The following is a 15,117-nucleotide window of genomic DNA, read 5'->3' on the forward strand; positions in this document are numbered from 1 at the left end:
CCCAGGAGAGGGAGTTTGCATTGAGACAAGATGGCGCCAGTGCACTCCAGCCTGGGCAACAGAGTGAGACTCTGCCTCAAAAAAAAAAAAAGATACATTTCAGTTTTTAAAAATACATTCACAGAATTATACAACTGTTACCACAGCTAGTTTTAGATAATTTTCATCCCTCCACTAAAGAAACTCTACTCATTAACAGTCTTTCCCCATTTCCTCCCCACTTCTAGGCCCCAACCCTCAACAACCACTAATCTATTTTACATAAATGGAATCGTGTAATATGTGAATTTTTGTGTCTGGCATCTTTTGCTTAGCATAACGTTTTAAGTTTTATTCATATTGTAGCGTGTATCAGCACTTTATTCCTTTTTATGACCAAATACTACCTTGTATAGATATACCAACTTTATTATTCATCAGTTGATGAATAACAGTTTGGGGTTGTTTCTGTTTTTTGTCTTGTTGCTATTTTGAATAATGCTGATATGAACATTTGTATACAAGTTGTTGTTTGGACATGTCTTCACACCTCCTAGAGTGTGTATATAGTTGTGGAATTGCTGGGTCATATGGTAACTAACTCTGTTTCCCCTTTTGAGAAACTGCCAAACTATTCTTTCATAGCGACTGTACCTTGTTACAATCCCACTAGCAATGTATGAGTTTGCAGTTTCTCCACATCTTAGCCAGCACTTGCTGTTTGTCATGTTGATTATAGTTTACCTAGCAGGTGTGAAGTGCCATTGTAATTTTGATTTGTGTTTTCCTAGCGGCTAAGAATGTTGAGCAGCTTTTCGCATACTTATTGGCCATTTGTATATCTTCTTTGAATAGAAATATTTCAAATGATTTGCCTTCTTTTTACTTTGAGACTAGTCTTGCTCTGTCACCTAGGCTGGAGTGCAGTGGTGTAATCTCAGCTCACTGTAACCTGTGCCTCCTGGGTTCAAGTGATTCTCCTGCCTCAGCCTCTTGAGTAGCTGGGGTTATAGGTGTGCGCCACCATGCCCAGCTAATTATTGTATTTTTAGTAGAGACAAGGTTTTGCCATGTTGGCCAGGCTGGTCTTGAATTCCTGACCACAGGTGATCCACCTGTCTTGGCCTCCCAAAGTGTTGAGATCACAGGTGTGGGCCACTGTGCCTAGCCATCGTTTGCCCTTTTTAATTGGGTTGTTTTAAAAACATTTTCCCCAGCTTTATTGTGGTATAACTGACATACAGAAACCTGCCCATATTTAAAGTTTAAAATTGTGCTTTGACATACATATATATAACTGTGAAACCATCACCACAATCAAGATAATAAACATATCTGTAATCTTAAGTTTATCTATGCCCTTTTGTAATCTCTTCCTCCCTCCCGTTTGTTCCCGAGGAAACACTTTGCTGCCTGTTAGTGTAGATGAGCTTGCTTTTTCTAGGATTTTATATAAATAAGGACATACAGTATATACTTTTTCTGGCAGTTGGGTGGCAGGGGTGGGGTCTGGGTTCTTTCAGCACAATTTGAGATTCTTCCAGTTATAATTCATAGACCATATAATTAACTTTTTTAGAGTGTGGAATTCAGTCACTTTTAGTATATTCGTATATTTACACAGCTATCACCACTATCTAATTCCTGAACATTTTCATCACCTCAGAAAGAAGTCCTGTACTAACTGGTAGTCACTTCCCGTTTCCCTTACCCCCCACAGTCCCTTAAAACCGCTAATCTAGTTTCAGTCTGGGTTGTCTTTTTCTTTTTGAGTTGTAAGAGCCCTTGATACATGTTAGATACAAGACCCTTGTTACTTTGGAAATGTTTTCTCCCATTCTGTGAGTTGTCTTACTTTCTTGATGGTGTTCTTCGAAGCCCAGAAGTTCTTAATTTTGATGAGGTCTAATGTATCTAGTTTTTCTTTTGTCTCTTGTGCTTTTGGTTTTATATCTAAGAAGGCTCTGCCTAACCCAAGGTGACAAAGGCTTGCACCTGTGTTTTCTTTTTTATTTATTTATTTATTTATTTTATTATACTTTAAGTTCTAGGGTACATGTGCATAACGTGCAGGTTTGTTACATTATGTATACTTGTGCCATGTTGGTGTGCTGCACCCATCAACTCGTCAGCACCCATCAATTCATCATTTATATCATGTATAACTCCCAATGCAATCCCTCCCCCCTCCCCCCTCCCCATGATAGGCCCCAGTGTGTGATGTTCCCCTTCCCGAGTCCAAATGATCTCATTGTTCAGTTCCCACCTATGAGTGAGAACATGCGGTGTTTGGTTTTCTGTTCTTGTGATAGTTTGCTAAGAATGATGGTTTCCAGCTGCATCCATGTCCCTACAAAGGACGCAAACTCATCCTTTTTTATGGCTGCATAGTATTCCATGGTGTATATGTGCCACATTTTCTTAATCCAGTCTGTCACAGATGGACATTTGGGTTGATTCCAAGTCTTCGCTATTGTGAATAGTGCCGCAATAAACATACGTGTGCATGTGTCTTTATAGCAGCATGATTTATAATCCTTTGGGTATATACCCAGTAGTGGGATGGTTGGGTCATATGGTACATCTAGTTCTAGATCCTTGAGGAATTGCCATACTGTTTTCCATAATGGTTGAACTAGTTTACAATCCCACCAACAGTGTAAAAGTGTTCCGCACCTGTGTTTTCTTCTAAGAATTTTAATAGTTTTAGATCTTATATTTAGGTTTAGAATCCATTTGCAGTTAAAATTTGTATGCGATTCAAGGAACCTCTGCCTCCTGGGTTCAAATAATTCTGCTGCCTCAGCCTCCCAAGTAGCTGGGATTACAGGCACTTGCCACCACACCCAGCTAATTTTTGTATTTTTTAGTAGAGGTGGGGTTTCACCATGCTTGTCAGGGTGGTCTCAAACTCCTGATGTCAGGGTATCCACTCGCTTCTGCCTCCCAGAGTGCTGGGATTACAGGCGTGAGCCACTGCGCCTGGCCCAATAAACCATTTATAATCAGATTTTGCATAGACAGCCCCAAAACCTACTCCACCTAGTTCTTTGTCAAGATTAGTTTGGCTATTTGGGCTCCTTTTTTTCGTATGTGTTTGGGATGAATTTGACAATTTTTGCAAAACAGTTCGCTAGGATTTTGAGTCTGTAGGTTGTTTTGGGAAATACTGACATCTTAGCAATATTAAGTTTTTAGATCCGTGAACATGAGATGTCTTTCCATTTAGTTTAGGTGTTCTCTAATTTCTTTTAACAGTGTTTGTACTCTCTATTTTACAAGCTTTGCATGTCTTTTGTTAAATTTATTTTTTGATGCTATTATGAATTGTTTTCTTAATTCCATTTTTTGGATTGTTCATTGCTAATGTATAGAAATACAAATATTTTTATATATTGATCTTGTATCCTGCAACCTTGCTGAACTTATTAGTTTTAATGGTTTCTTTTTTTTTTTTAAGTGGATTCCTTAGAATTTTCTATATATAAGGTCATGTTACCTGCAAATAAAGACTGTTTTGCATTTAGCTTCCTGATATTGAATGCCTTTTCTTTCTTTTTCTTGCCTAATTATTCTGACTAGATCCTCTAGTACAATGTCAAAATGCAAGTGGTGAGAGTAAATATCCTTGTCTTTTTCCTGATCGTAGGAGGAAATGCCTGGTGGTTCACCATTATCATGCTGATTGTGTGTTTTTTTTTTTGTAGATGCCCTGTATTTGAGGAAGTTGAGTATTTTTTTGTCATGAAAGGTTGCGTTTTGTCAAATGCTTTTTCTGCAGCTATTGAGATGATCAAGTAGCTTTTGTTTTATTTACATTCAGATAAGCTCTTTCATTCTTGATTTTGAAGTCTCATGCTTTACAGAGGTTAAAGATAGGCATTAGTAGTCACCAGCATTTGGATAAATGGCAGAAGGGCTGGGGGTGAATAACAATACTCAGAGCACATAGAAAAGAGAAGGCTAAATATGGAATTTTGAGGAATATAAGCAATCTAACATGTGCAGTGCTAAATTATAAATGTAATCTGAGCTAGTAAATTTAATGAAAACTTTACCTAAGACAACAGGTTATAGTTTTTGCTTTACTAGGTAAATCCACAGCTTTTGGTGGATCTTAAAAGTCCCTGATAATATGGAAAGTTTTTCTGCTCTTTATTTGATTGCATTTGTATGAGTCAGACCCTGGAGAGCAGAAGTATTAATATGCACAGTGTAGGAGAAGGAAGAGAACTGCATGATTTTCTGATTTTCTGAAAGGAACATGTACATGGCAAGTAAATAGTAGAAGACATTTAAACTTTGTGAACGCATTGCTTGTTCCACAAACTGGCCGTTTTAACACTAGTCTGAGATGCTGGAATTTCCCTTTTCTCTACTAGAAGGAATGTTTCTGTGAAAATAGAAAAAAAAAATCAATTTATGAGAAACTTTCTGCATATAAGTAGTATTCTTTTGTAAGGAGCCTGAAACATGCAGAGTAATGAACAACCGTAGATCCTCAGACTTTGTATTGAGAACTAGAACTAGACAGTGCTTTCTCTTCTCATTCATTTTTGCTTTGTACTTCAAACTTGATTACTACTACTTATAAAGTAATGTCTCTTAATTTTGTGATGACTACTGTTGTTACTATGAAAACCCCTCAGTTTCAAGGTATTAAAAACATAATGATTGCGTTAGCTTGTTAATGACACTGTTACCAGAAAGGGGTCCAAGAGAGGGTTTTTGGGTCTTGCACAAGAAGGAATTCAGGGCGAGTCCATAGAGTAAAGTGAAAGCAAGTTTATTCGGAAAGTAAAGGAATAAAAGAATGGCTACTTTACAGACAAAGCCGCCCCAAGGGCTGCTGGTTGCCCATTTTTATGATTATTTCTTGATGATATGCTAAACAAGGGGTGGATTAGTCATGCCTCCCCTTTTCAGACCATATTGGGTAACTTCCTGATGTTGCCATGGCATTTGTAAACTGTCATGGTGCTAATGGGAGTGTAGCAGTGAGGACGACCAGAGAGGTCACTCTCATTGCCATCTTGGTTTTGGTGAATTTTAGCCAGCTTCTTTACTGCAACCTGTTTTATCAGCAAGGTGTATATGACCTGCATCTTGTGCCAACCTCCTGTCTCATCCTGTGACTTTGAATGCCTTAACTATCTGGGAATGCAGCCCGGTAGGTCTCAGCCTCATTTTACCCAGCTCCTGTTTAAGATGGAGTTGTGCTGATTCAAACACCTCTGACAAGATTACTTGTTAGATTCATACAAGAAATCTAGACCCTTAGATATAGCCTAACTGTCAGCAGTTAAAATCTAAGTATATTGACTGGGTGCAGTGGCTCACGCTAGCACTTTGGGAGGCCAAGGCGGGGCTGATCACCTGAGGTCAGGAGTTCAAGACCAGCCTAGTCAACATGGTGAAACCTGTCTCTACTAAAAATACAAAAATTAGCTGGGTGTAGTGGCGGGAGCCTGTAATCCTAGGTGCTTGGGAGGCTGAGGCAGGAGAATTGCTTGAATTCAGGAGGTGGAGGTTGCAGTGAGACAAAAAGCGCACCATTGCACTCCAGCCTGGGCAACAAGAGTGAAATTTCATCTCAAAAAAAAAAAAAAAGAAAAAAGAAAATAAAAAGATGTAAGTATATTACCATATGCATTACCTATTCTAAATTTAAATTAGTTGGTAGTCTCTGAGATTGTTCCGGAAGGTTACGTAAGTAATCCAATTCAGTCATAAATAATTCAGATCACTTGGTTGAACTGAAGAAAAGTTGTTATATTGATCGACTCATTAAATGATATGATTGGTAAGACAATTTGTGAGGTGTTTATTTGACATTTTGTTTCTTGCTTGAACTACATTATTGGAGTTATCCAACATCGTATGAATAAACTGAGAATAATAGATTATTTTATTTGAGGCAAAAATGATAGAATAATGACGGATAACTATGAGTTCTACTATTAACAGGAAGTATGACACACCACCACGTTCCCTCAACTTGTAAACTACCTTGATATATTAAAGGAGTTAATACATGTATTGGAATGGTCAAAACCCAGATATAGAGCAGGGTTCTTAAAAGACACATCAGCATGGCTGTTTAATAAGGAGAGAGATATATAGACACTACAAATTATTTCTCCTGTTTAACTTTAAACATACAAAATGTATTTAGCATTGTATCTACAGGAAATTATATCCATGTCTAAGACAAATGTTTCCAATTCGTCCCTATCTACAGTCCTTAAAAAATTGGAGAACTAATTCACTTCTTTACTATCATCAAGTAGATAAAAATGAATTGGTACTCATTAGGAACAATGTAGAGGGAAAATATGAATGTTTAAAAAAATGAAATAAAATGCAGATCAGAGACATCCTCAAAGAAAAAAAAAAAAAGGATATCCAGGTACTAAGGTTGGAATGATAGGCTTGAAATACTCTTCAAATTTGAAATTTCAATAGTTGATGAGTTTTAAAGTTGCTTAAGTCTATAGACAGTGATGGTATATATAATACATATAATGAAGTATGTATTTTAGAATATGGTACTGAGCTGTTTGTCCTATGTTTGATGATACTATTAGCAAACATAAAATACATCACTCCTTTCATTATTACATGTATACATTATAATGTCTAATAGTAGCTGAAAAACACTTTATAACATTTATTATTTAACATTGTTTGATACGGGAAAAAAATTAAACATTTTTAGAAAGACTTTTAACTCATGTCACTAAATGTATATATATATATATTTAATGTGAAAAATTATTGGGTTTCTGTTCTTATTACTGCAGGAAGCATATGTGCCTCTTTTCTTACCCAAAGTTACCAACTGCCAGTTCTTGATACAATGTTTCTAAGAAAGAAATGCAGAGGTAAAGATTTTGGGCTTCACATGCTGGAGGACTTTGTTGATTCCTTTACAGAAGATGCACTTGGCTTGCGGTATCCGCTGTCTTCTCTCATGTACACAGGTAAATGGACTAAGTTAAAAAATGATAATCTTGTCTTTGTGTCACTTCTGACTTGTTTCTCCAGAATACTGTAAATGTGTATGTATCAGTATCACATAAATTTGGAACCTTTGGCTCTCTAGAACTTAATTTTGCAAATATGCCCTTATGTATTTGTTCTCTGGGGTTTTGGTAGTCTTAAAAAACTTGAAATGTAATTCGTATACCATAAAATTGCTGGACACAGTGGCTCACACTTGTAATCTCAGCACTTTGGGAGGCTGAGGCGGGTGGATCACCTGAGGTCAGGAGTTTGAGACTAGCCTGGCCAACATGATGAAACTCTGTCTTTACTAAAAATAAACAATTAGCCAGGCATGGGGCGCGTGCCTATCATCCCAGCTACCTGGAAGGCTGAGGCAGGGGAATCGCTTGAATCCGGGAGGCAGAGATTGCAGTGAGCCGAGATCATGCCACTGCATTTCAGCCTGGGTAACAGAGCAGGACTCCATCTAAAAAAAAAAAAACCAAACCAAAACAAAAAATACCATAATATTTGTCCTGTTAAAAGTGTACAATTCAGTGGTTTTTAGTATATTCATAGTTGTTCAATCATAGCCAGCAGTTCCAGAACATTCTTATCACCCCAAAAAGAAACCCTGTACCAATTAGCAGTCACTGTCCATTTCCCCTTCATCCTGTAGCAACCACTAATCTGTTTTCTGTCTCTGTGGATTTACTTATTCTGGACATTTTTCATATAAATGGAATCATACAGCGTGTGACTTTTTGTGTCTGGCTGCTTTCACTTAGCATGTTTTTAAGGTTCATTCATGTTGTAGCATAAATTATTATTTAATTTCTTTTTATGACTGAATAATATTCCATTGTATGGCTGTACCACAGCTTGTTCTAAAGTGATTGCTCCATTTTACATTCCCATAAGCAATGTTATACGAGGGTTACCGTTTCTCCACATCTTCGTCCTCACCAACATTTGTTATTATCTGTATATGTTATTGCAGGCATCCTAGTGGATGTGCAGGGACATCTTATAGTTTTGCTTTGCTTTGATGTTGAACATCTTTTCATGTGCTTAATGGTCATTTGTATATCTTCTTTGGAGAAATCTGTTCAGATCCTTTGACCATTTTGGTCGGCGGGGGGAGGGGGGTGGTGTTATTTGTTTATGGTAGCTTTTAAAATTAACAAAAATAAATTTCAGACATACAAAAAGGAATAAAGAAACTGGGAATGGTGGTGTATGCCTGTTATCTCAGTTACTCCAAAAGATGAGGTGGGAGGATTGCTTGAGTCCAGGAGTTTGAGACCAGTCTGGGCAACATAGTGAGACCTCACCTCAATTGAAAAAAAAAAGTTTAAAGAGTAAGGCATTGGCTGGGCATGGTGGCTCATGCCTGTAATCCTAGCACTTTAGGAGCCCGAGGTGGGTGGATCGTTGAGCTTAGGAATTCGAGACCAGCCTGGACAACATGGTGTAAAACCCCATTGCTATAAAAAATTAGCTGGGTGTGGTGGCTTGTGCCTGTAGTCCTGGTGACTTGAGGGACTGCAGTCCTGGTGACTTGAAGGGCTGGAGAATTGCTTGAGCCCAGGAGGTCGAAGCTGCAGGGAGCTGAGATTGTACCACTGCACTCCAGTCTGGGTGACAAATTGAGAGCTTATCTCAAAAAACTAAAAAGGTATAAAAATAAGATATCAAATACTCATGTACTATGTCAGCATGTACTATCCATGAGAAATGGCTTGTTGCCAATATGGTCGAAGCCTTCTGTGTACTTCTACCCAATTAGACTCATTTCCCTTCCCTGGGATGAGTGCTGTACCTAGCGTGGCTTTATTTTTCTCATACATTTCTTAGACTTGTAATACATATGTGTGTATTCTCAAACAGTAGATCAGGTTACTTTATATATTTAAAAACTATAAATATGTATTGTATGAATTCTGCAGTTTGCTTTCTTTACTCATCTTTATATTTGTGAGATTCATCCATATAGATTCATATAGTTCCATTTATTTTCAATGCCATATTCTATTTTATGGACATATCACTTGGTGGTGATTTAAAACCATTAGTGGGTTTGGTTTTGCATTTGTGTAAAGGTACACAACTACTCAATGAGGTAAGATTTAATGCTGGATAGTAATTAACCTAGAAACTCTTTTAAAGTATTATTTACTATTGATTTCAGTCTAACAGTAGACATTTATTTCCACTGAATATATTTTTATTCCAAATTTTCCGCACCTTCTTTAATATCAAAAGCAATCCAGAAAACAGGAACCAAATACTGAATTGGATGCCCATTTTGAATCATATTTTCTGTCTAAATCCATACATGAGAGTGGGATGGGCATTGTGTGCCCTTGGATAATCCTAAAATGCATTACCCCCTAATTAGTGCTTTACTGAGTTTGAGGATAGATGCAGAGACATCAACTGCAGGCAGAATCCCTTAGTACTTACTCTCTTCTGTGATTTTAATGATAGATCAATTGAATACCAAATGATTTACAGATGATTATCAGCTAATTTCTATCTTCCCATAAAGTCTTATCACTTTGGGAGGCTGAGGCCGGCAGATCATTTGAAGCCAGGAGTTCAAGACCAGCCTGGCCCACATGACGAAATTCCATCTCCATTAAAAATGCGAAAATTAGCTGGGCATGGTGGCACATGTCTGTAATCCCAGCTACTCAGAAGGCCGAGTCACCAGATTTTGCTTGAGCCTGGGAGGCAGAATTTGTGGTGAGCCGAGATTGTGCCACTGCACTCCATCCTGGGTGACTGAGTGAGACTCTGTCGCAAGACAAAAAAAAAGCCAGGCCTAGTGGTGTGCGCCTGTAGTCTCAGTTACTCGGGAGACTGAGGCAGGAGGATCACTTGAGTACAGGAGTTCAAGGCTGCAGTGAGCCACTGCACTCCAGACTCAGGGAAAGATTCAGATCCTGTTTCAAAAAAAAAGAAAAAAAGGCAAATATCTATTAAGTTATAATTTATATACAATAACATGTACCAATTTTTAAGGGTACATTTTTGATGACTTCTGACAAACATGGACCCTAGCTACTGTAGACACAATCTAGATAGATAATAACTTTGTTTCCAAAAGTTCCCTTTGTGCACCAGTCCCCCAGCTTCCTTCCCTTCCAAACTCTCACTCCAGGCAAGCACTGATATGCTTTCTGTCAGTACCACTTAGATTTTTCTAGAGTTTCATGAAAAATGGAAATAAGCGATATCTAAACTTCTATATCTGGCATCTTATTTTTGAGGCTCATTGATGTTGCATGTCTCAGTACTTCATTCCTTTTTTAATTTCTTATTATTTTACTGCGTATTGCTCACTTTGATTCCACAATTTATTTGCCTGTTGATAGACATTTGGTTTTTTTCCTTTCCTGGCTATTACGAATAAAGCTGCATGAAAATGTCTTTGTATGATGGACATTTGTTTTCATTTGTTTGGAGCGAATACCTAAGAGTGTCATTACTGGGTTTTATGATTGTGTTTAACTTTGAGAAGTTGCAAACATTTTCTAAAGTAGTTATGTCATTTTGCATTCCCGTTAGTATAAGTATGTGGAAGTTCTGGTTGCTCTACATACTCACTAACACTTGATTTTGTCAATCTCTTTAATTTTAGTCATTCCTAGTAGTAAGTGGATAATGATATCTCACTCATTATGTGGTTTCAATTTGCATTTTTCTGAAGACTAAAGATTTTTGAGTATCTCTTCATGTAATTATTGGATAATCATCTACCCTAAAAAAGAGCAGAACAAGTGAGGTGTGTGTTCACATCTTTTGCTTATGTTGTATTGAATTGCTTGTCTTCTTATTGACTTATGAGTTTGTTTTTTGTTTTTTTTTCTAATTTGCGATGGAGTCTCACTCTGTCGCCCAGTCTGGAGTGCAGTGGCACGATCTTGGCTCACTGCAAGCTCTGCCTCCCGGGTTCATGCCATTCTCCCGTCTCAGCCTCCTGGGTAGCTGGGAGTACAGGCGCCTGCCACCACGCTTGGCTAAATTTTTGTATTTTTTAGTAGAGATGGGGTTTCACCGTGTTAGCCAGGATGGTCTGTATCTCCTGACCCCGTGATCTGCCCGCATCGGCCTCTCAAAGTGCTGGTATTATAGGCGTGAACCACCGCACCCAGCCGAGTTATGAGTTCTTAATGTATCCTGGATATGAGTTGTTATATGTGTGTATTGTTAATTGTTTCTCATGTCCTTTTCATTTTCTTAATGTTTTCTTTAGTCCATGTGCATTTTTTGCAAGTAAGTTTTGATATTTAAATGTTTAAATCTCCCATCCTACTATTTATCCTTTATTTGTCCCATTTGTTCTTTCTCCTTTTTTCTTTCCTTTTGGAAGTATTTATCAGTGTTCTATTTTATCTCAACAGTTGGTTTATTAGCCATGCCTTTTTGTTTTGTTTTGTGGCCTTGGTTTTCTCCAGCTTCTTCCTTCCTTTTAGTTTTGGAAACTAAACCCAGAACGTATGAGAAATATTTTCAAATACACAGGGAAAAAAATGATAGACTAGTGTCCTAATTTCCGTACCAAGTCTAGATTGAACAGATGTGAAGATTTTGCTGTATTTGTTTTAGTTTAAGAGAGAACTAAATACAGTGTTCATTGATTGTAATAAAAGAAGCAATTGATGTTCTCTTTGAACTCTTCCCTAAGACCATTCTCTTTTCTCCTTTCCTCCCCAGAGATAATTGCACTCCTGAAGTCAGTGTTTATTTTCCTGCTTATTGTTTCATATTTATGTCTGTAAACATAATAAAATATTATTTAGTGTGCTTTCTTGTTTTTTAAACCACTTTTTGTTGTAAAAAATTATATATAATACCTTATTTGTAGGTGAACAGTTCAGTGGCTCTTATGCACTGTGTTTTGTACCCATCACCACTGTCTATATCCAAAACTTTTCAATCATCCACAACATCAACTTTCTCCCATTAAACAATTAACTCCCCTTTTCCCCTATCCCCATCTTCTGGTAGGTAACCTCTTTTCTGCTTTCTGTCCCTATGAATTTGCCCATGCTAGCTACCTCATCTAAATGGAATTATATACAATATTTGTTTTTCTGTGTCTGGCTTACTTCACTAAACATAATGTTTTTGAAGTCCATCATGTTGTAGCATATACAGTATCAAAATTCCATTACTTTAATGGCTGGATAGTATTCCTTTGTTTGAATATACCGTATTTTGTCTGGCCATTCATCTACTGATGGACACTTAGGTTGTTTCTACCTTTTGGCTATTGTGAATAATGCTTCAATGAATGTTGGTGTACAGACACCTGTTTGAGTCTCTGCTTTCGTTTCTTTTGATGTATACCTGAGGGTGAAATTGGTGGGTCATACAGTAATTCTGTGTTTCACTTTTTGAGGAACTGCCAAACTGTTTTCCACTGTGGCTGTACCTCCTCCTCCTAGGTTCAAGTGATTCTCCTGCCTCAGCCTCCTGAGTAGCCACCACACCCAGCTAATTTTCTGTATTTTTAGTAGAAATGGCGTTTCACCATGTTGGTCAGGCTGGTCTTGAACTCCTAACCTCGTGGTCTGCCAACCTTGGCCTCCCAAAATGCTGGAATTACAGGCGTGAGCCACCACGCCCAAGTCTTGTTTAGTGTTTTTTTAAACTTCTTATTTGTGGCATCATTTTGTTCATTTACTGGCCCAGATTTTTACTGAGCATTTTTAAAAGAGGTATCAATACTGATTTAAGTAGCCATAATTCATTTGTTTTAAATACTATATAGTATTTTTATTACATACATATTACAGTTTATTCATATATTTCCCTACTGTTTGACACTTAGGTTACGTCTGGTCATCCTAGTTTAAAATTAGTCCTGTAATGAATATTATAAGTGTTTTTTGCATATGTACAGATGGCCCTCGACTTCTGATGGTTTGGCTTTTGATTTTATGATGGTACAAAAGTGATACTCATTCAGTAGAAGCAGTCATTTGAATTTTGATCTTTTCCTGTGCTAATGATATGTGGTATGATACTGTCTTAGGAAGCTGGGCAGTGGCTGCCAATCACAACTCCCAGTCAGCCAGGTTATCACAAGGGCAACCAACCAATACTCTGCAGAGTACTGTATTCAATAAAGTATATGAAATATTCAATAATTTATCATGAAATAGGCTTTGTGTTAGATGATTTTGCCAGGCTGTAGGCTGTAGGCTGTAGGCTGTAGGCTGTGTTCTGAACTGTAAGTGTTCAGAACACATTTAACGTAAGTGAGGCTAAGCTATGATGTTTGGTAGGTTAGGTGTAGTGAATGCATTTTTGACTTAGTGGTATTTTCAATTTATGATGGGTTTATCAGAATGTAACCCCAGTGTAAGTCAGGGAGCATCTGTATAAGGAATTAGGGTTTTTACCTAGAAGTAGAATTGGATCATAAAGGTCTCTTCTACTTTACTGTTGCAAAATTATTATCCCACCAGCAGAGTGTGTGTTTCCATTTCCCTTATTCTTGGTGCTTGTCATCCCGCAGGTGTAAAAATCATATCTTACCTTTCCTTGGCAGCTAGTGAGGTTTATCATCTTTATCTTTGTTTATTGACCACTCAGATTTCAGTAGGTGTGAAATTCGTGTTCATAGTCTCTGTCAGTTTTTCTTTGGGATAATTGTCTTTTGAATTCAATTTCAGAAATTCTTTATATTTTCTGAGTGCTAATCCTTTGTTTTACTCTAAATGTCTCCTAATCTGTGTCTTCCTGGTATCATTTTCATGTAGAATGGTGGAGTTCAATACAGTAGTCACCAATTTAAATATAAGTTTAAGTTCAGCTTCTCAGTAGCCACATGTGGCTAGTGGCTACTGTATTGGACAGTGCTGATAGTAGGACATGTCTGTCATCACAGAAAGTCCTGTTGTACAGTCCTGATACATTAGGTTTTAAAGCTTAATAGATCATAATTTTTCATCATGGACTGTGATTTTTGTGTCTTTTGTAAGGAATCCATCTGGACCCTAATGTCCTAGAGGTATTCTCCTGTTTTCTTTTAAACATTTTGTTTTTCACATTAGGTCTTAGAATTTGTTTAGAATTTATGTTGATGTGAGGTCAGGATCTGACTTTATTGCTTTTTTACATGGATTTTTATTTCAGCACAATTATTTTAATAGTTTATCCATTCTTTGCTGAAATATAATGCCTTTTCTGTCATTTGGCAAGTTGTAGTGTATGTATGGTTCTTTCCTAGTGGAGTTTCTTTGTTACTTATTTGTGGGTTTTTTGTTTGTTTTTTGGTATCTTTCTTCTCCTTCTCCCTCCCATCCCCAGTCCGTTTATATATCCTTATGTCAATACTAGGTTGTTTCAATTACTATGGTTTTAAATACTTGGTTTCAAATACTTGGTACTTGTTTCAAATACTTGGTATCTACTTGGACAAGTCTCTGTCCTTATTTTTCTTCTTCAGAATTGACCTGAATGTTATTTCTTTTTTTTTTTTTGTAGTTTTTAAATTGATGTATGCTAGTTGTACACACTGAATCTTTTCTTATCCTTTGTTCTTTCATTTTTGAATTTGGGATCAAGTTTTGTCAAGTTTCATTAAAAAATAAGTTGTGTTGGGATTTGTTTGGAATTGCATGGAATTTATAGATCAATTTGGTGAGAACTGGTATTTTTATACTATTGAGTCTGACAGTCTTTTTATTCAGTTCTTCTGTGTCCCTCAGTAACATTTAATCATTTTTTTTCTTTAAAAGCAAAGCACATTTTTTACAAAAATTAGCCAGGCATGGCGGTGGGCACCTGTAATCCCAGCTACTGGGGAGGCTGAGGCAGGAGAATTGCTTGAACCCAGGAGGCGGAGGTTGCAGTGAGCCCAGATTGCGCCACTGCACTCCAGCCTGGGCAACACAGCAAGACTCCATCTCCAAAAAAAAAAAGGAAGCACATTTTTATTTTATTTTATTTTTTTAATTTTTTTATTTTTATTTTTTTTGAGGCGGAGTCTCGCTCTGTTGCCGGGGCTGGAGTGCAGTGGCCGGATCTCAGCTCACTGCAAGTTCCGCCTCCCGGGTTTACGCCATTCTCCTGCCTCACCCTCCCGAGTAGCTGGGACTACAGGCGCCCGCCACCTCGCCCGGCTAGTTTTTT

At 37.5% G+C, this 15,117-nt stretch overlaps 1 protein-coding gene across 2 annotated transcripts in view; it reads left to right on the forward strand.

The window, feature by feature from the left end:
• Positions 1-15,117, forward strand: part of FAM169A (family with sequence similarity 169, member A) — an 83,189-nt gene that overhangs the window by 46,649 nt on the left and 21,423 nt on the right. For both annotated transcript variants that reach the window (XM_011959246.1, XM_011959247.1), the window contains exon 6: positions 6,783-6,962. In XM_011959246.1, coding sequence (XP_011814636.1) covers positions 6,783-6,962 — 180 coding nt within the window. The remainder of the gene's footprint in view (positions 1-6,782; positions 6,963-15,117) is intronic.

This window comes from Colobus angolensis, unplaced genomic scaffold, assembly GCF_000951035.1.
Source record: "Colobus angolensis palliatus isolate OR3802 unplaced genomic scaffold, Cang.pa_1.0 Scaffold49, whole genome shotgun sequence".
Taxonomy (NCBI): Eukaryota; Metazoa; Chordata; class Mammalia; order Primates; family Cercopithecidae; genus Colobus; species Colobus angolensis.